A 26,316-nucleotide genomic window follows, 5' to 3' on the forward strand; every position below is an offset into this window, starting at 1 on the left:
TTCCCAATCCAGTCCACTCTCCAGAGAGAAAGTTACATCTATGAGAAAAGTATGATTTGATATTAGTCACTTACACTGGAGAGAGCCATGAAAGCAGTGGAAACCTGAAAAATCCCTAATTGTGTAATTAAAGGATTTGGCTTCAGATAAAAGAATTGAATGCCTCTGCAAGCTGATCTGGGAGGTATTTTAGTGGGGGAAGGGTGGAGGACGGGTGGTGCCAAGGATCAGAGTGTTCTTCCTGTCGTGGGTGAAGCCTCTGCAGATCCGCCACCTTGCAAGGGCCCGGTAGACTTTCTCTTAAAGACAGTTTTTAGCTCTTTGAAAGAAATAGAGACGCAAACATGCACTCCTTCCTTCCACTAGTTCACTGCTCAAGTGTTTGCAACTGTTGGGGTGTATCAGGCCAATAAAGAGAGCCAGGAGCTTCATCAGAATCCCCACTTACTTGAGTGGCAAAAACCCAACGACTTGAGCTATTATCTACCGCTTCTAAAAGAGGTGTACATTAGCAGAAATTTAGTATCAGAAACAGAGCCAAAACTGGACCCCAGGCCACCCAACAAGGGATGCGGACATCCTGAGCAGCATCTTAACTGGTGCACCAAATGCCTGTCCTGGAATAGACTTTCCAAGGCCTTCCTCCTGATGCTGTCACTCAGATGTCAAGGGAGTTGTTAGGGTGGAGCCCACCAGTATGAGTTATAGGGAAAAAATGAGGGGAGTTGTGTTTGCGAAACTATAGCCGTGTGTCTGGCTTTGGGGTTGACTGGCCTCTTGGGAATGCCACATTGGCTGTCTTAAATATGCTGTGTGAAGCAGCTAGGGAAAAACAGATGCATATTTCCCACTGGCAGGCCTAGGCGTTTTACCATCCTTTCTGTTTTCTCTGAACTGACACAGCCTCTCTTTGATGCAGTTTTTCTCCAAGGCTCTGAAAGGTGGGCTTGGTTTGTGGGGAACGGTTGACCCAAGAACTGATGGGATGTTGATTCCAACTGCAGATAGAACTGAGTGTGACCTGTCACTTCTGATGAGAAAATGACAGTCCAGACATCTGAGATGGAGTGATGGACACAGCAAATGCTGTTTTTAGTATTGTTGGTTATATGTAAAGTTTCAGGAGTGTAGGACATGAAAATATTATATAGCCTGAGATCACCTCAGGCGAGATTTCTTAGGGGACTCCCACACTGGATTGCTAGACTCAAACCCCAGTAAACAGGGAAAATCCCAAGATACATGATCTAACCTTGGAGTGCCCATGTATTGGGACTGGACTTCCTTGACTGTTGATGCCTGTGCAGTGGACAGCATGCCCAGAAGCACCTGGGGGATGTGATGGCCAGCTCATCTGGGTCAGTGCAGGACACTGAGTGCCTCATCAGAGGATGGAAAGTGGAACAGTTTGCATCACTCTAGTGGCCAAGTTTGGCCGCATGTTCTGGGTCTGTGGATGCATTAGGGTGGACTTGGTCAGCCAGTAGACTCTGGTGTAACAAAGACGATGACGTCTCAAGGCTATCAAAACCATTCGGAGATACCCTTGGGACACTCTTCCCCATGTTGGGTCTCTAAGGCGTAATCAAATGACTGTCCCCCATCCCTGGGTGCTGATGTGGTTTGACAGCAAGGAGTGGTCTCCGTGCTCCCCGGCCTGCCTCCCCCATCCCGCCTCTCTCCTGCTGACACAGGAGGAAAAAAAAAAAACTGAAGCTTTTGTCCCATTCCAATCAGAGGCCCACGGGAACATGCATCCTTCTCAACTATGTAAACAGTATTAAAAAAAATAAAATGAAAAATTAAAAAAAACTATAGAAGCAGTGCTGATAGAATTGATCGGATTTATTTCTTTAGTATAATTCTGGGAATATGCTATTTACCCGCATACATTTACTGCAAATTATGTTCCTGACTTTCTGCCTCTCCCTCCCTCCCTCCTTCTTTCTCTCCTTCCCTCCATCCCTGCGCCCCCTTTTTCTCAATATACACACAGAAATTATACTTGCTGAATCACACAGTAATAGGCAAAACAGATAAACGTGAATGTTTATCAGCCGTTCTCTGGCATCTTTGTGTGGCTGATTTAGTTGCTTTTACTTTAAGCATGTTTGAAGACTGGTGATAAATCATCATTTTTAAATGTTTAGATATAACACATATACTATACAAATCTTTAACATATGGTTATGTCTTGTCAAGTCAAGATTGAGACAACATAAGTAGGAACATATTTCCACAAACAACTATTAATTTGCAGTTACTAAGATAATGGCATACACGTTCGCATGCAGTTCTGTCTGGGTAGCTCTGTAAATTGTATATTGATTATGCTAATGGAACTGGTGTCTTTATTACTCGTCTGCAGATACATGCAGATTGAATGCACATTTGGCAGGCTTGGCATTCTGTAGGAGAAAGTATATTTTTAAAAACTGAATCGTTTTTTTGAACTATTGTGTTAAAACCAAAGGAAAACACTTAATTCACATGGAAAATTTAGCAGTCGTTTATGAGTTCTAGGACATGAAAAACAAAGTTGAAAAGTAAAAAAAAAAAAAAAAGGCTGTTATATTTCCGTTTTTTCAAATTCCTTAAGGAAAGTGTTGCAGCGATGGTACTAAATCAATAATAATCTATTTTTATAGTTTATTTGTGATTGTGTGGCTTTTCTTGTTTTGTTTATCAGGCTGAAGGAACCTTAGATACTTAGAGTTGTACGTATTTTTTAATTTATTAGACCAACTAGAAGAAAACAAAATGAATTTATTTTTTCAACTCTGCATAAATTTTCTTGTAGTTTGTAGCAGCTTATCATAAATCACAGCCTCACTTTTGGTCTTTTTCACAGTACAAACATGTTCCTTGTTTTATAGAGTTTTTCTTTCTTTTGTCTCTCTTGCTGAGTAATCATGTAACGAAAACAGTTGTTCAGGTATCATTTTATCTTCCTAAATGGGATAACTTCTTACAAATGTGCGTTTTCCACTTCTGTGTTAGCTTTGGGATACACACACACACACATACATTTTCTATATATGTGTTTTACACACACATATATATACACATATATACACACACACATATATACATATATACAAAACTTTTTTTGCAATTGATTTCAGGTAATTCTCCACATTATTTTGATAATTGATCCCAGTTTGTTGAAGAGCTATTTAAAGAAAAAGAAACAGAAAATGCCAACACAAAAAGTGTTTCGTGTTCTTAGTGATGTGCATATGTTTACTTGGACATTCAATTATTAAAGGGTTGTCTTTCGTTGATAGCTTTTAGACAAACTTACTTGTCTTGCTCTTTTCAAATTTATCATTGCATTCAGAAACTTGCCAGATTTAGAAAAAAAACAAGGTGAAGTCACTGGTAAATAAAATTGAATGAATGATATTGTTGAATTGATTTTATTCATTTATTTATTTATTTATTTTGTGGATGAAATTGGAGTTTACCTTCTCAAAATAAGAGGGAGACATTGTTACATTGCCACAAACCTTTGTTCCTTTGAAACAAAAACATTTTCCCCTTAAGCTGGCCATTCAGTAATCCTTGAAACAGTTAAACTTTAAGTGTCCAATTCAGAAATACTGCTGCAATTTGATTGGCACTATGGAAAATACAAAGTACCTGAACAAATAGAACAATTGGTAGAAGTATTAGAACACAGAAGGCTTTGGGCCTCAGATTTCCATTGGCTAGAGTGATGCTTTCTAGCTATGCATCTATAGTTGAGGCTTTTGGTGGCTTGGGAAAGAGGCAGTAACTCAATTCTTTCCCAGACATCCAAATTTCCAACATCCTAGCTTCAAAAATAGGTTTCATTTATTACTGTCAGTTGTCCTAAGAAGCATTTTCATTATACCTTGTCATTATGTGCTCCAGACTGTGCGTAAATGCTTCCAAATCGTCTGGCTTCCTCCAGAGTGGATTTTTAGCTATTTTGAGATTACTTTGCTGTAGAGGAGTTAGTACTTGACTGAGTATGGCAGAGTGGTTCCCACAGGTTTTGTTTAAGGGTGAGCATGAGAACAGAAGGTTTGGTTTGTTTTGTAGGATGTTGGAGCCATGATTAAGATGTGGTCATGTTGCTTATGAAGGCATCAAGGTACTTGGAAGAATGGAGTCTGAAATGTGACAGGAACAAAGGCTTAGGCCAAACCTCAGAGCCAAACCATTCCTGCCCCCCTCCCCAATAACAACAAAAGAGACTGAATTGCTCACAGCCAGCCCAAACTGGGGTCTGGCAGGCGGCAGGGGGCAAGTTTGGCAGGACAGTTCTTTGTTAGGTCAGGGATTTGCTTGTAAACCTACTTCAGTCTTTTCATCTATTTGTACTGCTAACTTGTCATCATTCTGTGTTGTCCTACCCTCCTTTCTTCTCTAAAAAAAAAAAAAAGAAAAGAAAAGAAAAAGGCTATAGATAGATACTCTTTAAATGAATATTTTAATATATTAATTTGGATTTTACATTACTGAAAGGAATCTATTGTTACTACTTTATTTTGTAAACAGGATCATGAGCTGCAGATCCAATCATGTCAACTTATACTAATGAAGTAGTGATATTTAACAGAAGGGATTAAAAGCTATTAGAATTAGCATGTGTATGTATTTGCAGTTGAGGTTTGCATTTGTTTTTGTTCTAACTTTTTGTGTGTTGAAAATAAGACTGAATTACAGGGAGCTTCAACAAAGCTTTCAAGGCCTGAGGACTGTCCTTCGGACCCCTGCACAGCTCCTCTGCAGAAGTGAGCAGCTGTGACCATCCTGTGCAGTCTCTCTCCGGCCTTGGTGGAGGGATAGGACTACAAAACCCAGGTCTGGAATGGGAAGAAGAGCAAGTCATTAGCCATGCTGAACATACCTGGTTTAGATCCAAGACAGCAGCTTCATCTCCAAGCGTGGTCCCATTCTGTCCCATACCCACAACCTTGACAGGACATCCACTAGCTTAGGCCCTCAACCAGTCTCCCTCCTGTGTCTGCAGGGGCTCCCAGGCACTTGTTTCCCTTCTGCTTTTGACTCCCCGCTGTTGTCTTGTTTTATGCTGTGGCTCCCCACCAGTCTACCTGCTTCTGTGTTGGGTTTTTGTCAGAGCCATCCACTCCTTGACCACTCTCTGCATGAGTTTCTAACAGGTAGGCAAGATCCGTCACTCTCCCTTCTTGCCTTCCCATGTCCATTAGCCAGGAGCCAGATAGGAGTTGAGTCAGCTGGGACTCAAACCATGGGATGCCAGCACTGCAGGTGATGACTTAGTCCTCTGCCCCACAGTGCCAGCCTCTGAGAGTGCCCTTTGAATATTTTGGCTTTGTACTTGGAGTGCTTTCCCAATCTTGTCTCTGTCCTTTCCACTCTCTATGATGAATAGCCAGAAGAACTTGGGCTTGTAGTGTTCTGTGCATCTGCAGGGTTACCCATATTTGTGCTGTTTGGACAGCTGTGTCTCCTTGTCCTCAGGGCCCCCTGTCCTTCTGAGCTCAGCTCCAGCTGTCATTATTGCCAAGATGATCCTATCTTGTTTTTGATGCTCATACCCCTGAGCCTACCTTCTGTACTCATGGATTGGCTCATCTGTCTCCCTCTCAGGACAGATGCAGGAATGCCATTGGCTTCAAATGGCAAACGTGGGTGAATGCACAGAAGCTGCATGAAGCTGCTTTGCGGTTCCCACTCACCCCAAGTTGTTCTGGCCCGAAAGGAAGGGTCTTCCAAGCTCCCGAGCCCACTCTTGGCAAACTGATGCCAAAGCAGGCTGCACGTCACCCTAGACTGTGTGCCACCAGGATGGTAGTCAGATGCCTGTCTGCCTCCCAGGCACTCAGTGCAAGTTCACTAAAGTTGTGTGGAAGTGGTCATCTACACTCATTTTGAAGTTAAATGGCTTTAAAGTAGGAGTGTGTTTGTATGAAAGTTGGAGTGCTGGTGCCACTTTTATGTCTCTTTTTATCATGTCTCTCTTTTGCCAGGTGATAAAGAGGAGCTAAGCAGAGGCAAAACATCTTGGTAGGATTTTGTGTTCGGAAGAGGAGATGCTTTTGATTTAATTCTGAAGCCTGCGTGTGCTTTGGTGTGCTTTAACCTACCCCCAGGCTAATCCCCTCCCCCTCATCACTCTCCTAAAAGGAATTTCATTGTAGATACTGAGTGGTAATAAATTCACGTTTTGCATGCCCTCCTTGATAATAATGCATTGATGATTCTTCTCTTTGTTCTTCAAGGACCATGATAAACCTGTAGAACCATCTAGTTAACCACAAAAATCCTAAATTTCAACAGTGTAAATTGTTTTTAATACAGAGATAATCCTTCCTGTTTGAGACAATCTTATAGACAAAAGAAAGAGCAATTGAGTGAAAGTTAGTTTTTCTTCTTTCTGCAAATTAGCGTAATGGCTTTCAGACAGCGGGACGAGCGGAAAAGACACGTGGCAGAGAAAGTCAAGGATGTGTGGTGGTCCCTGACCACGTGTAATCTTTGAACCTGTTGCCACATCAGCGTGTCTGCTGCTGGAGTGACATTATTTCACAGGGCGGAGACAGTGGCTGAAGGTCCTCAGCTGCCTCTGCGATTGTTTTTGTTTGTTTACCTAAAATTGTCAGTAAGGAAAAAAAAAGGGCGGGGGGAACAGCAGGCAGGGTAGGACAGAAGGCAGCACAGGCTGTGATGGTGCCTGCGATTTACTTTTCCCAAGTCTGGTTTCATCTTCTGGGATTTCCAGTTAGAAGGCTTAGGGAGAGCCCAGAAAGCGCAAAATAGTGATCTGCGCCCCGCCCTCCCCCATTGGTTTTCTGAAAACCAGGAGCTGTCTGCTTCTGATTAACCCTTTGTAGCCTAAAGGCAATTTCCCTTCTGTTCTTATGAAGTCTTAGGATACTTCCCTGAATCACAGGGGAGGAGTGTTTTGAGACATGTTTACTTTAAACAGAGTCTGATTTTCTTACTAGGCTTGGGACAGTTGACTGCCTCAGTAAAGCGGGGAGATGTATGACAGTGTTAGACGGGTTCACTGTTTGGCAGAAGACAATTGTCAGTCTAAGGTGTATCACATAAAGTGGGAGGTGTGAGCGTGGGATGTATGTGTAAGTTATTTGTTCACTGAATTACTGCAGGAGTCCCGGAGATAAGATGTTAGGTTTTAATCTTTTTGTTCCCCCAGAAGATATCCTTAGAAGAAAAAATCCAGGCATCACTGTATAGTAACAAAAACATTGCATTTTCACTGTCTGACTGATGATAGTATAAGGAATGCTTTATCTCAACTATTCATTTGTAATGATTTCAGTATTTAAGATCCAAGGAGGCATGGCCATTATAAGGAAGCCAAGGCTTGCTCTTTTTTTTTTCTTTTATTTTTTTTTATGGAGGTTTGTGTTTTTCAGTTAGCAGTTTCTGGAGCTCCCTGGGACCTGTGTTATCTGATTTCAGATTGAGTAATTTATGCCGTGGCCATTTAATTTGGCGAGAAGCTGGCCATGACCAGAAAACAAACTGTAAGGAAATGGTCCAGTGTTAAGTTTGCATTTGTGTGTCTACGTTGATAATTTTGGGTTCATTCATCTCTTGCCAGTGTTAGTTGTTAAGTAATCTTGTGTTCCTCTTTGCAGCATTTTTTGAGTCTTGTCTTTCTGCCACGCTCATAAAAACAGATGCTGGTTTTGAAGGTTTGGAATTCACCAGGAACAGCCTCCTTTATATCTTCTGCAAGAAGGACAGAGGGCCTGCACTGTGTACCGGCTGCCAGAAGTTTTTATAGTAATACTTTGTATCTAGGCTCTGGCTCTTACCATTAAATGTGCTTTTTATAGAGTACCAAGTTATAAATGTAGTGCAGCTACGGCATATTAATCTTACTGCAGAGATTTAATGAGGCAGTTGTTTTGCGATGGACACTATTGGGAGCCGAGAGCGACAGAGTTTTACTTCACCACTGAGCTGCAGAAATATTCCTTGCCTGGTAATAATTATAACCACATGATCTCTTAGTTTTTCTTTCTTTCGCCAGTGCGTTTCCATGTGAAAGTGGCCTGGAAGGAGGTGGTCCATTTCTAGGCAGTGAAATGGATTGGAAATTGGGCTGTTTTCTCAGTAGTTTGACATTTTCGCTTTGATCAGACATGGGATCTTGGTTGCACGGAGAGAAATATGTAAGATGAGTTTCAAGAATACAGATCGCCTTTGCCAGTCCACTGAGATGGCTTTTAGATATTCATTACTTTTACTTGACTTTTATATAGGTTATAAAAAGTAAATGTGGTGAAACCTCATTTTTACATGGACAGAATAGAATTTCTGCTGGTTGGCCTTAAACTGATCCCACACTTGAAATTAATTGAAGTCCATGGGTTTATTGCTTCCAACACTTTTAAGCCAGTGCAATTTTTCATTTTCCCCAAAGTTGTAATTTTATTAAGACCGGGTTGTAGCTGTAACAGTCCTTATGAAGAGGAGTATAAGAAGGAGGAAAGGACTACCTGCCAGAGAACATAATAATTGGAATATCTTGCCTCTTTAAAATTCCCATTTATAAGTAACGTTAATAAAATTGGAAACAGGAAGCTGCCATTTATTTTTGTAATAATGAGTGTGCCTGTATTCCCAAGTTCAGCCTTCTGTTCACATCACTCTCCTCTGAGTCCAGTGCTCCAAAGCACTTTATTTGGCAGCGATAGGCTGAGACGTTGGGTTTCTCAGGTAAGACCATTGGTGATGCATACAGCCTGTTCCTGGGGAATCCTTTGGCACAAGGCAAAGGGGCTGATGTCTGTAGTCATGGTACAGTTTGTAGCTGCAGTGTGGGGGTACAGGACTCTTAAAATGCTGGCCTTTGGGTGAGTTTATAGCCAACATGGACTTGGAAGAACAATTGTCCTTCATGCCGTGCTCTGGGGGCAGGGCAGTACTTACAAGCCCAAACCTTGTATTTATAACCCCTTAGGCTGAAGTCAGAGGTTTGAACGGCTAGCCGAGTAATACAATTATTTTTTATGATGAGATCTCAAAGGACTTTGTAAAAGCTACATCACTAAGGCCATGTGCAATTACTGAAGTGTAGCCACCTGTGGGAAGGAAATGGTCGACCATGGAAGCTTTCTAGAATCTTCCTACAGCAGCTGGCATTAAGAGCAGAAACCCCTAAGACAAATAAACACATCTTTCAGATGGGCATAGAGGAATTTTTCATGAAGCTGGGGGTTGGAAAACTCCTTCCAAGGAGAGGACGGAGGTTCCAGTGCTCATTACCCCAAGGCAGCACAGGCTATAATCGAACCCACCTCCCAGAGGATCCCTCTTAAGTGTTGACCTAAAAACAAATTCGCCAGTTGGCCGAAGCAAGCATCCTAAAGTCGCAACAGAAGTGAGTAAGCTTGACTGACTTTAGTCCCTGAAGGGTTCTGTCTGTAAATGCAGAATAAGTAAAAGCAAGATCATTTTTTTTATTAGTCTTAAAAATGACCCTCATTTTAATAACCAACCACAGTGTCAGGAAGCCTGAACTGGGGGTCATTCTTTGGCTTTTAAGAGCCCAAGCATCTTGCATGCTTATTTGTTTTGGTATCTCTGATACTGGCTTCGTGTGACGTGTCCAGCTTCTTGAATACCAAGGAAGGTAAATTTTTTATCATTTTTTTTTTCCTCTGCCTACTACTGGAAGTATTCAGAGAGATTTCTTATTTAAAAACAAACAGGTCTGCAAGCTTGATGTGCAGCATTTAAACAATCATATTAAAATTCAAACCTAATCTTGGCATTTCCCTGAGTGCTGTCAGTTTTTTTGAGAAACTAGCAACTCATGCTAAACAACTCAGTGCATGCAGTGTGTTCGAGCTGCCTCCCAACATGCCTTTGATGGCTTTGGGACTGGTGTGTCAGACACGGGATGGCTGTTTGTTTCCTTGAATTGCTGTCTGGTTTGGCAGTAGGTGTTTTAGCACTTGCTTTTCGTTTCTGGAGCTCGTTGGACCGTTCTCCATTTCTTGCGTCCGTAGCTCTAGCAGAAACATGTGAAAACAGCAAAGTCAGATGTGGTGGATCGTTTAGTGTCAGTTTTGGAAAACGCAAGCATGTGGGCGCTTTTTAATTCGGAGGTAGCCGCTCTGTTATTATTTACAGAAAAAATACCAGTAAAGAACTTTTTAAGGTACCCTCTCTCTTCCCCCCTCCTCCCTTCTCACCATCATTAAATAATATTTGCTAAGCTCTCACCTGGAGACAGTGCTGTGCTGGGCAAAGTACAAGACAAACGAAAAAGATCCTGTGATTACTCCCCGAGGAATGAGCAGTCTAACTCGCCGTATATTGAAACGGGCACTTTGTGGAGTGTTGAAATAATAATTTTCCAGATGGCAAATCAACCCAAATTACCAATTTACTTAAATACTATGTTGTTAAAAAAAAAAAACAACCAACCAACAAACAAATGAAGCTACTTGCTGTTTGAGATGAGAGCTCTGCTTGTTTTCATGAACTCAAGGATTATTATATATGTGTTGATTTTGGCATAGCAGTCATTCACAGGGTTGTGATATGGTACAGTTTGTTGCAAACACGAGGAAGACTTCAAGACAACTTCTAGACAACGAAGGGAATATAAGTGACTTGTAGAGTACGGCTTATAACCAGCACTGTTACATTGCAGAATTAGCAGAACACACTTTCTTTTATTCTGCAGGGTAACAGGATATGGCATGGCAGCATTTATAAAGTTTTCTAAGAAACGCTTGGTAATTTTTATTTGGTGACTTCTTAATTGTCACATGTCAAATATTTAATCATTGTTAAGTATTATACATTTTGAAATTTACATTTTCAAGTTTATTTTCATTTTGTTTGAAAGGCAGGAAGACAGAGACAGTCAGAGAACTTTAATAGTACTTCCCAAATGCGGGTAAACAATTGATGCTGGGCCATGCTGAACCAAGAGCTTAGAATGCCATCCAGGTCTCTGACGTGAATGGAAAGGACCTAACTACCTGAGCCGTCCTTCACCTGCTGCCCTCCAGGGCAGAATTAGCAGAATTTGAAGTAGACCTGGGACTTGAACCAGGCACTCTGGTATGGGTTTGCATGCCTATTCTGGCATGTCTTTGAAAATCACCACTTTATGTTAGTCATATTAAAACTGTGACTATACATATTGAAGGTATTTCAGAGTTTACGAAAACATGACATCAAAAGATGTTGTAAGTATAAAATTTTTGAAATTCTTGCCATTTTTCATGGCACCCATCTTCCATGAAATTTTGAAGACCCTTTCATATTTTTTTGATATCTTGGTAAACTCCTTTTTTCTTTGTTTTGCTTTTGTAGAGGCAGGTGGAGTGAGGGAGAGACAGAGAAATACTGAGTTCTCATCTGCTTATTCACTTCTTAAATGCCCACAAATAGGCCAGAGCCAGGAGCTGGGGACTTAATCCACATCACCCATGTAGGTAGCAGGGATGGAATAAGTTAAGCCATCACCTGTGGCCCCCCCAGGGTCTACACTGACTGAAGGTGGAATTGGAAGCTGCAGCCAGGATTAAAGCCATATGCGCTGACAGTGGAACAGGGTGTCTTAGTCAGTAATTCAAAGTGCCTGCCACAATACAACTCTTTTGTTACAGCTGCATTGACTGGTTAAGACCTAGTGGAAAGTGGAAATTTCTAGTTTGGTTTCACTCTGAGACATTATTTCTAATCTTGAAGATTTTTTATGTTAGAAATTAGTATACTATGGATTCAATAATCGACTAAATGTTTTTAATTTCCCCAAAAGAAGCATGTATATTATCCTCCTCCTTCTTCCTCTTCCCTCTGTCTTCAACTCCCCCTCCCCACATCCGCCCTTCCCCCATCCTTCTGAGTTCCTGTGAAGAGGAAACCCTGGCACCAGGATGCTTGAGGTGTCATCTCCAGCGCACATCAGGAATTTCATAAATAATCAAAGTAATTTACTGGACTCTAAGTAAGCACCTTATGTGTAAGCCTGACTCTGAATATTTCTGCTGTTGTTTCTTATTCTTAGGGTTAAAATGGAACTGTTTTTAGTTTTCTCAATATTTGTCTTTTTAACATTGATAATTCATTTACGCTCTTTATAGATTTGGTTTCTTATCGACAATTTTGAAAGTAAGAAATATGTGAATGTATTTACACTTGAATTCACGTGTGTTACAGCGTGCTGCTGTCTGGGCACAGCTTATTTTGCTGTTGTCTGTTTAGCAAATAATTTGAGTGTGTCTAGAACAATTCGTAAGTAAAGTTCAAATGTTGTGATCATGGTAGTTAACCCAGCATAGTCCAGATTTTTGGCCAATTCTGGTAATTTCCCACAAAGAAGTCTATTTAGCAGATAGGTATGGCAGGTAAAGTCACCACCCGCCAGTTCATGTCCTAGCTGCTCTACTTCTCATCCAGCGCCCTGCTGATGGCCTGGGAAAAGCAATGAAAGGTGGCACCCACGGGGGGGAATCTGAAAGAAGCTCCTGGCTCCTGAGCCTGGGTTTTGGTCAGGCCCAGTACTGGAGTCAACTAGTCGTTGGAAAATCTCTGTCTCTCTCTGCCTTTTTCCTTTCTCTCCCTCCATCCTCTCGGTGACTCTGACTTTCAAACAAATAAATAGATCTTTCTTTTTTAAAGGAGTTCATTCGTGGTGGTTCTTTTTTCTCTGCGTTAGAGTTCGTTTAATTTTAAAAGTGACTTATCTCTTGTAAGTAAAACCTCCTAAAAGGTTATGAAAAAAATTGACAAATTTAATCCTAAGGGTGGATGAATTATTTGAAGGGAAAGCAGGAAAAGGGCTACATGGTGGGAAGAAGGGCCAACTCGTTCAGGAATCACAAACTGAAAACTTTCCAGGAAGGCTCCCTTTTGATCATTCAGTCAGAAAATCTGCTGCGCAGCCCTCCTGTTGCAGCTTCAAGGAAAGCGGTGTTTCTGTTTTTGGTAGCAGGAAGATTAAATGTTACTTTAAAAGAAACCTATCTTTGAACCCCATACTTACCGTCTTGATTTTCTTTCAGACCCCAGCTGTAAACTTGAAGACAAGACTGAAGATGGAGAGGCCATAGATTGTAAGAAGAGGCCGGAAGACGGGGAGGAGTTGGAAGACGAAGCTGTGCACAGCTGTGACAGCTGCCTCCAGGTGTTTGAATCACTGAGCGATATCACAGAACACAAGATTAATCAATGTCAGCTGACAGGTAAACAATACTTATTACTGCTTGTCTTCTCACATGGTTCTATTTCTGATTTCTTTCAGTTGGTTCCTTTATGTGCTTTTTTTCTCTTCCAATTATTTCATTCCTACCCTTGAATCCCTCAGTAACTCCAGAGGTGCTTTTGAAAGAAATCTATGTTGACTTTGTAGGGCAGTGTGGTGTTATAATCCTGCTTCCATTTTGAATTGCACCTAGACTTTAATAACTAATCTGTGAGTTTTCCCTCTCTCTCTCTCTCTCTCTCTCTCTCTGTCTCTCACTGTACTGATCGTGTGTAGGAACAGAGCCTTACACTGGATGACCAAAATACAGTAAAAACAAAATCCATTTGTATACTTTTTTTTTTCAGAGATTTGTAGCACCTGTGAGCTTATTTTCTTTTAGCTTTATTTATTTGGTGTTATTTATTTTAGCTTAAATATCATGGCCTCAAGGAAAATGTTTTTGGAACCTTCTCTGCCTGAAGTTAGCTCTATTTTTTGCTTTCCAGATACTTGACCTTTTCTTCTTCTTCTTGCTTTTCTTATTTACTTAACTGGAAGGCAGGGAGACAGAGACAGGGTTCTCTCCATGGCCCACTCCCCAGAGGCCCTGAGAGCCTGGGATTGGCCGGGCGGAAGTAGGAGGTGTCAGGCACACAAGTCCTTGCGCTATGACCTGGTGCCTCATGTGGTGCACACTGATGGCTGGACTCCAGAGTGGAGCAGGGACTGTAATTCAGGCATTCCATGATGGAATGCAGGTAGTCCAAGACGGTCATAACTGTCCTGCCAACCACTCCATCTCTATTCTCTTTTTAAAATACACTTGGCTTGGTATTACAATTTTTTTGTTAAATGCACTTGGTATGCAGGCGCAGTGGCATAGCACACTAATCCTCCTCCATATGTGCCACTGGTTTCCCATATGGATGACATTTCTAGCCCTGGATGCTCCACTTCTGATCCAGCTTTCTGTGTCTGGGCTGGGAAAGCGATAGAAGATGGTCCAAGTCTTTGGACCCTGACTCACAGGGGAGACCCCCGAGGAAACTCCTGACTCCTAGCTTTGGATTGAATCAGCTCTGGCTGTTAACAGCCATTTGGGAGTGAACCGATGAATGAAAAGCCCCCTCCCCTTCTCCTTTCTCTTTAAAAGTCTGCCTTTCAGATAAAAATGAATACATTTTTAAATGAAAAAAACACATTTGGCTCTCCATTCCCATAGGTTTTGCATTCATGGGTTAACCTAAGTAGGGGCTAAAAAAATGTTTGGAAAAAGATTGCGTCTGCACCAATGTGTGCGGGCAATTTTTCTTGTCATTATTCTGTAAACTATACAGAAGATACCGTTGATAGAGTATTTATGCTGTAGTAGTTGTTACAGATCATCTGGAGATGACTGAACAGTCTACACAACAATGTGTGTAGCTTGTGTGGAATTGTTACTTAGCTCTTTACAGAAGGGGTTTCTGCATCCACAGATTTTTGGATACCAGAACCAATCTGGTGCAATTGCTGAGGGAGGACCGTGTATCCACAAGAAGGTGCCATCCCAGCCAGAGTGGGGGCATTTTAGATGTCAAAAATTTCTTACCCTTTCAACCTGACAGTGTTCGTTCTTTCTTGCTGTTTTTCTTGCCGTATGCGTGTGTGTTTCTCACGCTCTTGTATTCCTAGCACACATTTTTCCCCTCAATCCTATATAGAAAATGCATGTATTAAGCAAGTGGTTCCCCAAATATTTTCCACAGAATATTTATGTTTTTGTAAGATTTTAATTGCTGTTCCATTATAACCAGGTTTCCTGGGTAGATTTTGGGGGGTAAATAATGGATTATGTCCTGTTTAAAAGAACTTTTTTTTTTCCCCCTAAATTAATGTGCGCTGGGACTTTTTTCTCCAGAAGGGAGCTCGGTAAGCAAGTGGATTAGGCCATTGAGTGTTCTCCAGAGAGTCCTTTTATCATCTTTCAGAATGTAAATTCGAGTGCTTTTGCCTATGTCAGTTTTGGCCAAAGTGTTTTTGGTGGTTTTTTACTATTCCAAGACTGAGGTGTAATTTTGATTTTGAGAAAATTCCAGATTCAGAAAAACTATAGAAATAATACAAGAAATGTTAAGATACTGTTTACCTGTTTCACTAATTGCTTCTCTTTGGCTCCATTGTTTTGTCTCCTGTTCCAACAATTAACCATTTCTTTCATAATCATTTGAGAGAAAGTTGGCAACACCAGACTCCCTATTCATACATCCTGTGTATTTTGTAAAAACAGATCCATTTTCTTACATAACCCTAGAATGCCTACCCAAAGTGAGAAAGGTAACATTTAATGCTGGGAGATGTGATTATCTAATCCACAGTTCATGTTTACATTTCAACAGCTGCTGGGGAGGGGAGTGGTGGGTGGGGCTTGGGATTTGTCAAGTCTCTTTTATCTCCTTTGTGTTGGAGTTGCTTTCAGCCTTTCTCTGTGTTTCTCACCCATGAAAGTTTTGAAGAGCACCTTTCTGTTACCTTCTAGAATGTCCATCACTTGTGTCATGAGTAAATTTTGACTGTGTACCTGCAGCAGGAAGACTGAACTGAGGTCGTGTCCTTCTCACTGTGTTAGGTCAGGAAGTACATAATACTGGTTTATGTCAGGGTTGATGATAACGGCATTGTCTATTCAGTTAAATTATCATTTTTCTTTTGTATACAGTAGGAAATTGTGGGCAGAAACTTTGATATAATACAAATATCCTCATCTTCATGAAATTCTAACCTGTGATTTTTGTATCCATTTAACCTGATAATTGCTTTTTTAAAAAGATGCCCTGGTTCACTTGAGTGGACCAAGACAGTAAGAAACTAAGATATGGGAAGTAGGTTCTCTCCTTGTGACAGGTGCACCATTGCTCACAGACCTCTCAGTGCAGAGCGAGATGTATATGCATGCTTTATATAGCGTATGGAAGATGTAATAATATAGTTCGACAATTCACACATAAAAAATTTACATATGGATGTATTCTTCTTAATTTATTCAGATCCTGGTATTCATATTCACAACACTAGGTTTAATCTAACCTGTGATTTTTATTTTTTTCCGTTTTCTGCTGGTTGCTTTCTTCTTTAATGAAGAAATCTTCCTTCATTGTCAGTGTTTACTCATATATTTGAGCCTAAAATACTAAGTTGTTTTGGAATTGCAGCCTCATTAGCACTATGAAAAGCAATCCAACTATTTTCTTATAATTGTTACTTTATTATTTTAATGCAACTTTACGTATATGAAATCATACATCACAACTACACAGTGTGATTAATTTTGATAAAATGCAGCTGAAATGTTTCTCTTAAGATATGTTTTTTTTTTTTTTTTCCATCCCAGAAAGTTCCCTGCTTGATTAGTGGTGTTCCATCAATATCAACTAGTATTTACATTTTTGAATCAAAGATCTCTTTTGCCTGTTCTGGAGTTTCTCATCCAAGGGAGCATACTGTACTCACTTGGGTGTGTGTGCCGCCCTTGTGTTCAGCACAATATTTCTGTAATTCACCAATATTATTGTGATTCTTAGCTACTTTTCACGGACGAGCTGTTGCAGCAAGTAGCACTTGTAAGACGGTAAGAATTTCAAAGTTTGTTTTCTGTTTTCTTGTTTGGTGGATATTAAAGTAGTGAGCCCTCTGCAGTGGATTTTTGGTGGGCATGCTTCATCTCTCGCGGGTCAGTAATGTGAGAGTATGATTGCTGAGTGTTTGACGGGAGGGTGTGTATTGGTGGTATTCTCTGAGGATTTATTTATATTTTCTTGCTCATTGGTATTTTAATTGACTTCATTTTTATGCCTATATTTTTCCTCAGAACATAAAGCATTTGAACAATCCCGTTAAGTACAGATAATTGGCAAGGTGTTACCTTGGTGGTGTAGCTGGTGTGTTAGAGGAAGCTTCTATTGTATCAGCACTGGCATTGTGGAAAAACAGAAGACTCGGAGCATAGAAGTCCTGTTGAGTGAGCCTGACTTGGCAGATAGATCCTAGGCGGTTTTGTCTTATGTGAGCGGTTTGTCTCTCAAGTGAAAGGCCACTATGTGATTCAGATAATTTCAAAAACTTTGCAAATCCAGTTAGTGTTTGCTTTTTGCTGACTGCCCGCCATATGTTGTCCTTATGGGACAGCCTGATGAGATAGCAAAGGGCGTTATTTCTGTCTCATACAACTTTGATATTATCTGTCTAGAAGATGCTGCATTTCCCATGCATGGAATGATGGAGATATAATTTAAGGGTTAAATATTTCATTTTCTTTAAAAAATATACATGTAGCCCTTATTCAGATGTTTGGCTCATTTTGATGTTAAAAGTACTTAAAGCAGGGGCCCAGCCTGTGCTCACTGGCCACACATCCTGATGAAAGGTAGAACAGGCTGGTTTGTGACTTAGGGAAGCTCACGGCAGCCCAGGATACCCCTGCTAGACTTCACACCTGTTTGTGTTTGTTCAGCATGGTTTCCTGGGGAAAATGGTAGATTCAGAGGGCAAAGCCGACACAGAAAGGCAGGGGGACACAAAATGAGGGTCATTTACATTTGTTGAAGGTGTTGAAGCTGAAACTTGAATTGGCTGAGACGGTGCCCTTCAGTCTGATCTGGAAATGATTAAAGACATTGGGAAGCATTTTAATTAAAAGAGAAATTCAGCGCTTTACCTTCTGCCTGGGCGCCAGCCTCTCTGGGCAGGTGGGGGGTCTGGCTCTTCCCTCCTGGTGTTTCTCCCTGTTTGACTGATGAGGGCCGCATCTAGCAAGGCCATGGCATCTAGCAAGGCCATGGCATCTAGCAAGGCCATGGCATCTAGCAAGGCCATGGCATCTAGCAAGGCCATTGCCTCTGGCTCCCTGACCCTTGATTTTGTTCTCCTTACGTTTCAGTGTTCTTTTTCACTCTTTTTCTCTTCTGCCTCTGTCTGCCCCCAGGTGTTTTTAACTGCTAATTTCCCCAATTCCATTCTTCCTCAGAGGTTCTTGTCTGCATTATTTCCTTGTCCAGATATTCCTGCCTCCCTTCTCCCTGCTAGTTCTGTGGTCTTGTTCTTAATTTATTCTTGGATCCCTGTGCTTTCCCTTCCATTAGTCTTAAAATCTGAGGTCAGTGTGTGGCATACAGATTAAGCCACCAATTATAATACCAGTATACCCATACGGGCACAGGCTTTGGACCCAGCTGCTCTACTTATTATCCAGCTTCCTGCTAATGTACCTTGGAAAACAGTGGAAGATGGCTAAAGTTTGGGGGCCCTTGCAGCCATGTGGACCTGGGCTCATGAAGAGGCTCTGGGCTCCTGGCTTCAGCATGTCCCAGCCTTCGCCTTTGAGGCCACTGGGGAGTGAGCCAACTGGTAAAAGACCTCTGTCTCTTTGTCTCTCCCTCTTTTTCTGAGTTCATTCAAGTAAATAAATCATTCTTAAAAAGAAATCTTAAAATCTTTACTTATTTGCTTGGTCTTATATGTCTTACACCTCATGACTTTTTGATGAGCAATTTGCAGGCAGCAAGAAGGAATCCTGAGTCAGGGACTGCAGGCTTAATTATAAAGTGGAACCAGAGACAAGGGCATTTTACCCACTTCATGATTTGCAGAATAACAGGAAACTGAGATTTGACACCTGTGGTGTTGCTCAGGATGGCTTTGTTGTGGGAAGACCATTGAAACTCTGCCTGGAGCATTTTTTTTTGTCTTGCTTTTAATAAAAAAGACTTGCTCTATTTGTTTGAAAGGCAGAGTTGCAGATAGAGAGAAAGAAAGAAGGAAGGAAGGGAAGATGGAAAGAAAGAATGAAGGAAGAAAAGGAAGGAAGAGAAAAACTAAAAAGAAAAAAAAGAAAATAAAAGAAAAATCTTCCATGCACCGATTTACACCCTAAATGGCTGCATTGGCCAGGGCTGGGTCAGGCCAAGTAGGAAGCCAGGAGCTTCATTCAAGTAAGCCTTCCATGGGGATGAGGGGTGCAAGTGCTAGGTTCAATTTACACCGCTTTCTCTGGTGTGATAGGGAGCTGGATTGGAGGTGGAGTAGCTGGGACTTGAACCTTCATCCACTTGGGGTGCTGGTGTTGCACACTTAGTCCATTATGCCACAACTCTGGCTCCCTCTCTTTAACTGAAAAGTGTTTTTGTTTGTTTGTTTGTTTGTTTGTTTGGGGTTTTTTTGTTGCTGTTTTGTTTTAAATCTGGGGAGGCAATTTGAGATCTGTTCTTTGAATGACTTTCATTCCCAAAGCCCTTTGCTTGTAGACTGTGTTTCTGGAAACAGATTCAGTCTGCATTGGAAGTTTTGGAATCCTGGTTTACTCGGGAAGTCCAGTGAGCCTAGACTAAACCTGGCCTGGGAGATGAGGGTCAAACATGGCATCGGTCAGTGCTTTCTAGATCCAAATTTGAAAGTCGGCTTGAGAGTTGAGTATGTAGCCAGTCGAATCATGAGTAGAAGCCAGTGTGAACTAAACTCCCTGGGATCTGGCAAGAGATGCATGACTCAAACATGTCACCCGCACAGTCCGTGGACTTTGTTGCTGAGGGGCATTCTGGAGTGTGGACACTGTTCCAGAGAGGCCTCTGTGACCTAGGAAAACAAAACTCCCTAAAGCAGGGACCCGGTGACACTCATGCTGATGTCGCCTTTTTTTCTCTGCCTCATGGTCCAGTTTTCATCTCGTCTGACCACATGTGTCAGTAAGTGACGTATCATCCTCGCTTGAAGGAATAGGGGAAAGGTGAAATAAAACAAGCAAATTCCCCCCCCCCCCCCCCCCCCCCCCCCCCCGTCGTACTGTAGCATTCGATGGAAACCACCTGCCTTGCCCTGGACTTGCTGTCTTTTTCCTGCAGGCTGGGAGGGAGGAGAGTCAGCACTGGAAGGCTGCAGGGACTCTCTGATGCAGAAGACAGATTATCAAAATATATATTTAAAGAACGAAAAAGCACAGAGAACCTCTCATTTTACTAATCCACAAACCCTATCATTTCTTGCCAGTTCCCTCAGGGGGTGGGGAGGGCTGGAAGCCAGAGGGGTCTCATCACACTTCTCAACAAAGATTTAATAGCAGGGTGCTGTGGGGAAGGCTGAGATTACGGGAGACTTTATTATGCTTACAAAACTGAGTAAGAACTAGCATTGTAAATCATCAAAACTAAGCTACACTTAACTGGATCAATGTGTAAAGTACATTTGGTAATACTCAGTGCTTGTTGTTCTGACTCTTTTTTTTTTCTTTTCCCTCCTGCTAATTTGCAAACTTGAGTTGTCCGTTAAGTATTCTGTCACATCATTAATGTGAATTGCTCAGGCATAAAGGCAGAAGAAAACGCAGCAGGATCGCATCAGGTCTTAACCCTGTGACGGGACTGCTGGTGGCGGAGTAGGTAGATGAGTGTGCGGTAGCAAGTCCGCCGAAGTTTGGGGAAACTTGTTTGCAGGCCTGATTTATAAAGTGCTAACCAGATTAGTGGCTTCTTTGCAATCATGATTTCTGTATGCATGCACATTTTTCTGGAGAATGAACTGAATAAATGACTGGGTGTGGTACATCAGTAGAAACCAGCATGTTTGCTCAATTTGGTTTCATAAGTTATGAGACACGGTGGAAGTTTCACTTTTTTTTTTGATGAAGTGAAAACCTAGATATCTGTCTTTCTTTCTTTATTCCTTTCTTTCTTTCTTTCTTTCTTTCTTTCTTTCTTTCTTTCTTTCTTTCTTTCTTTCTTTCTTTCTTTCTTTCTTTCTTTCCTTCTTTCGCCAAGGAATCTTTTTTAAGAAAGTGAAAATATGTGTCTGGTGTGTTTGTGGCACACTAAAGAATGGTTTCATTGAGCAAGAAAACTCTGCTAGATTTGTTGCTAATGAGAGTAACAGAGAGGAGTATCTTATTGAATGAGACATCATTTAGGGAGAGGCATATCACACTGTTTCTGGAATCTTTCTTTTCTGTTCTTTTTTTGTATCAAGTCACTAGTAGAAATAGGTGACATGGCGTATTTGATATTTTAACCTTTTAGATCATATTAAGTAATTATAAGCTTTCTTTGCATAATTGTATATTAAATGTCCACAGTTTGTTATGGCCATTCATATATTAATCACCTATTTTTGTGTTAATTAGGTTTTAAATACTCTGTTTTATTTTCCTATTTTTCTTACTTTTGACAAAATTCTTGTGTCTGTGTTTTTTTTCCTAAAATGTTTCGTGTTTTTCAGCTAATTTGTTCTCTAGGTTATCCCCAAGCTCCAAAATGCAGTTTTGTGATTTCCCTTGTTCTATATGCATCTAACTTTTAAATTTTTTAAAAAGCTGCATTTATTATTTGTGACAGAGAGAAGGAGAGAGGGAATGTCTTGATTTACTGACTGAATGACTGCAACAGACAGGGCTGGGCCAGGCTGAAGTCACAATCGAGGAATTGCATGTGGATTACCCACGTGAAGTGGCAGGGATCCTAGCACTTGGGCCGTCATCCTGCCTTCCTTGGAACCTTAGCAGGAAGCTGGATCAGAAGTGGAGCAGCCAGGACTTAAACTTGAACTCTGCTATGGGATGATGTCATTGCGGGGGCGGGGGAGGGAGCAGATCCATGTGGTGCATCACAGTATTTGCCTCACAGCTCAGTGTTAGGCTGGTGGGGTTCCAAATATTTTTGACTAAAAGTGTTCAGTACGCACCTTCATAATACGCATAGATTTATTGATTCCTTACATACATGTATGCGTTATGTAATATTAGCAGAAGAAATTGAAAAATTAGATAAAGAGGTTTTAAAAATAGTTTCTTGTGATCTCTCATTTGTCTTAATTCATGTTAATAACTGTTAGAGCTGAAAAAAAAAACTATGTCACAAAAGCAGCGAAGAGAAAGCATACGTTATTGTATTTCTCCATGTGATCCACTATCCTCGGGGGCAGACACAAGCCTGCGTTTCCGATAACTTTTCTTATGAAACCCATTTTGTTTTGTCAACTGTTGGTGAGCTGTGATTAAACCGTGTCTTCCCCTGCCTTCTGTATGGTGGCTGACAAGAGAGCGTTTATTGGTCGTAGAAAGGGCCAGGTTTGTCATGTTCTCGTTGATTACTTTTGCTTGACTATCCTACATATTTCTTGCAGAAAAAAATCCCATTTTAAAGCCAGTTGGCCTAAATTTGAGGATTGTGTGTGAATGGGATTACTGAAGATTAAGTCAAATGCTCTGTAAGTGCAGTCTCCCTGGCCGTGGATTGCACTGTGGTGCTGTGGCTGGGAGGCTGGCTGCACAAGGTTGATCCTGCTCTGAGAGGGTTTTCCTGGATGGCTCTATGGGCAGTGTCCCTGGGGACCGGTTGCTGAATATCCGAAATATACTATTTCCATGAAGGATGTTAAAGTGTGTTTCAGAGGCCAGTGTTCTTGGCTCTAATTACTTCGTGCTAAAAAACAAACTTAGGTTTCAGGAATGGGGTAGGGCTGGGTATGTCATTCTCTTGTGTCAGAACTGTTGTGGGGTTGTGTCATTTACTTAAGGTAGGACAGTCACCCGTTATTGACTCTCACCTCTGTGCTGTAGGCGCTGCGAGCTCCTTCTGACTTTGGAAGAAGTGACCATTGGCTGCTGTAAAAGCTTGGTTGGCTCCACATTGGTTTTTGCGGCAGCAGACTTCTGTGATATTAGTACCTGATCTGCCACTCTATTCTTGATTTATTTGTTTGCAAAAATTCCTACTTCATGAAAGCATGAGTATAAAGCAGTCATTGTTAGGCCCATTCTTCTCCCTTTGAGTGCTTGGGGGTATTGTAATTGGCGCTTACCAAAGGCCTGTACTGATGAATTATATTTTCCCAGTATGAATAGATGAGCTATTACATCTATTAATTTACTACAATTAAATACTTTCAATGTTGAAGGGGGTGATTTAAGAAATATTTCTCTGTATTTTTAATGCCCTTTTTAAAATTAGATGTTTTCCCTCTCAGTCGGCTTGAATAACTTGCAAGTCACAAGGAAGCTACTGATTACGGATGGGAAGTTCTTGAAGGATGAAGTCTCCTAGACTCACTTAGGTTAGAGTCACTTTACATTGGCCAAGCAAAGACTAAGAAGAGAATAATCCTGTATTAATTACAACTACATTCACAAATAACTTACTCCTTGATTTATTTTATTTATTTATTTTTTAATTCGTGTGTTTGAATAGAATCCAAAAAGAAACTTGGCAGTCTGCATCTGTGTTTAAGGAAACATCACTCCTGGATGTCTATGGAACCACAGCCATTGCAGATAAATGGTTTTGCCCTATTTGTATAATTGGTAATGAATCTATAATGTTCCAATTGTGTGGGTTCGGGGTTTTCTTGCGCAAAATTGTAAATAAAATGTCAAGAACACAAACCACGGGAGAATATCTTCAGGAATTTCCACTGTGTCCTTGATGGTCATTGATGGTAATTAAAGCTGTCAGTTGGTCCCCATGGACAAGTGTAAAAAATTATAAATGAACGGCTGTGCTTGGAATGTGGAGACAGTGGGGTCTCTTGTGTGCTGCAGTTGAGTTAAGAGACCCCCCTGTTTCTGAGGTCCTGTGCAGCCACTCAATTTATCTGGTGTCAGGGCCGTGCTGAGCTATTTGGTTACGATTGTGTGCACGAGAGGGTTCCGTCCCATTTGGCAATATTCTCATCATACATGAGATTCAACCTGACAAAACTTAGCGTACTAAATTACTCACATTTATCCTGCAAGTATTTGATTTACCTTTCCTTAAAGATTTATTTACGTTGAAAATCAGCTTCTAAGTGTCAGCTACTTTCACAGTAAGGTAGCCTGTTGTTAAAGAAACCCTTCTAAGGAGACTATTTCCACATCCTTTTCTTTGTGCTAAGTGTCCGGCTGGGGATCCTGTCTGCGGGGAATGGCAGCAGTGTCACTGAGATCCATGACCTCTTAATGGGTCTTGGACAGGGAGAGCAGGAATCTGGCTACACTGTGCCTGAGGGCTTCGTTCCTTTCAACTTCAAGGAATGGCACTGGAACTCCTCCGTCCTTCTCTCTTCCAGTTTTTACCTTCAGGGGAAATCGATCGATTCGAGGTGATTATTCCACCCACTCCTAACCCTTTTCCCCCTCTTTGTTCCAATCCGAGCTTCTCCAAGTTTAAAGGGATTGTGTCTCTTGGGTAAATAGTAGAATGAATTTAAGTAGATTACTGGGTAGAACTCTTTGAACACACATTAAAAGTACTAAGAATATATATTTGGAACAGAAGGGAATGTTTGAAGCAAAAGGGTAAAAATAACATTTGTTTCAATATAGTTGTAATTATCTGGGATATCTTTGAGCAAACGATTGGCTGTTTCTTCCAACCAAGAGAATAACAAGCTCTGTGTAGCAAGTGAGCATAGGTACCCAATCATGATGAGAGGAAAGACTCTGAAAGGACTAGTGACAGCCACAAATGATGCGTTTGTATGTGTCCTCTGATAAAAGCACAGCAAGATTCTACTCATTGATGGCTTTTGTGTTTTTTTTTCTAATTTTTTTTTTCTAGCAACACACATGGCATATGCGCAATTTCTTCTTCTTTTTGGCTTGTGTGATGTATTTACTATTTGGACATTGTCGATATTATTTAAATTGGATTATCACATCACTTTAGTGTCCCGCCCCACTTTTTTTTTATTATTTAATTCTAAGTCTTAGACTCTATCTGCCCACAGAGCAGTATTAGCTCCCCCTGGTGACTAAACAAAAATGTCAACCAGGAATATGGGGTGATGAGTGACACTAACAACCTTGCACTACATGGCTAATAGTGGGATGTATGTAACAGCGTGTACCTTGGACTGTGTTCCAACAAAACTTCGGGTTCCTCGTGAGATATGGCCATTTTCCACATCAGATTTTCCAGCGGGGAAGCTTGGTCTGTCTTATGGGGTTTGCTTGGGGTCGTGCCCGTTTTGATGCCTTTGGCACTCTTATGTTTCTGATGTGGGATATCCAAAGTAGAAGGAGGATGTTGAGATCTCTTATGAGCTAGGAGCTGGTCATAAGAGCGAGAGCATTTACCAATTTACCCATCTCTGTGATGGTGGCAGAGTTGACTTCTTTTGAACAATTCTTTTAAGAAAAGCACTATTGTACATTCAAGCATTAACATATATTTTGGTTATATCAATAAAATCTTTTACCTTGCAATTTATAAATTACTTAAAGCATGTATTTTTATTACTGAGACAACCTTTAAATGAAACTTTCTGCAGTCTAATTTATAACATTCTGCACTGTAATTAAATTACCAAGTTGATAGACTCTTAAAAATTCTTTTATAATATTTCTACAAAGAATGTGTCAAATCTATTATTTGCTTATTATTTCTCATACTTTATTTTCTATTCAATGTATTTGCTTTTCACCATTGTTTTTGTTCTGCTTACCTGAAAACCAAGTCTGTGGCACTATGACATGATTTAAAATCTTGTATTAAATATTATATGTATTTATTACATTGAATTCAAAGAGAAAAATATACAATTTGATCTGGGGTGGGCATGTCACTTGGTAGGCAGACTCCGCTTAGGATACCCGGATCCCCAGGTTGTGTTTCTGGGTTTAATGCCCAGCTCCTGTCCCTGACTCCAGCTTTTATCCCACACTCCCATCTGTGGCCCAATGTGGGCATTTAGAAAGTGAAGCAGGATGAATATTCTGTTTGTCTTACCCTCTATTTATTTCTCTTTCCCAAATAAGTTTAATTAAAACAAAACAAAACTAAACTAAACGAAAAGGGAGCTGGTGTTGTGGCATAGCGGATAAAGCTGCCATCTACAATGCTGGCATCCTATGTGGGTAACTTTGAGTTCTGGCTGCTCCACTTCTGATCCATTTCTTTGCTAATGTGCATGGGAAAGCAGTAGAGGATAGCGTCAGTGCTTGGAACCCTGCACCTAGGGGGTCTCCTGGAAGAAGCTCCTGGCTCCTTGGTTTTGCATCACCCTAGCTCTTGGCATTATGGCCATTGTGGCAAGGATCTTCTGCTAGGACAGTGCCTGGGAGGGAATAAGAGAGGCTTTCTGGCACCATGATGCCTTTACTGATAGGACAGGAATTA

General features: G+C 41.0%; 1 protein-coding gene across 3 annotated transcripts in view; it reads left to right on the top strand.

The window, feature by feature from the left end:
• Positions 1-26,316, top strand: part of ZNF521 (zinc finger protein 521) — a 280,382-nt gene that overhangs the window by 18,786 nt on the left and 235,280 nt on the right. For all 3 annotated transcript variants that reach the window (XM_040984700.1, XM_040984699.1, XM_040984702.1), the window contains one exon: positions 13,020-13,199. Coding sequence is in view for 2 of the 3 variants with exons in the window: in XM_040984699.1 (XP_040840633.1) it covers positions 13,020-13,199 (180 nt within the window). In the remaining variant the exon portion in view is untranslated. The remainder of the gene's footprint in view (positions 1-13,019; positions 13,200-26,316) is intronic.

The sequence above is a fragment of the Ochotona curzoniae genome, unplaced genomic scaffold, assembly GCF_017591425.1.
Source record: "Ochotona curzoniae isolate NIBS_2020 unplaced genomic scaffold, NIBS_Ocur_1.0 contig_43, whole genome shotgun sequence".
NCBI classification, from domain to species: domain Eukaryota; kingdom Metazoa; phylum Chordata; class Mammalia; order Lagomorpha; family Ochotonidae; genus Ochotona; species Ochotona curzoniae.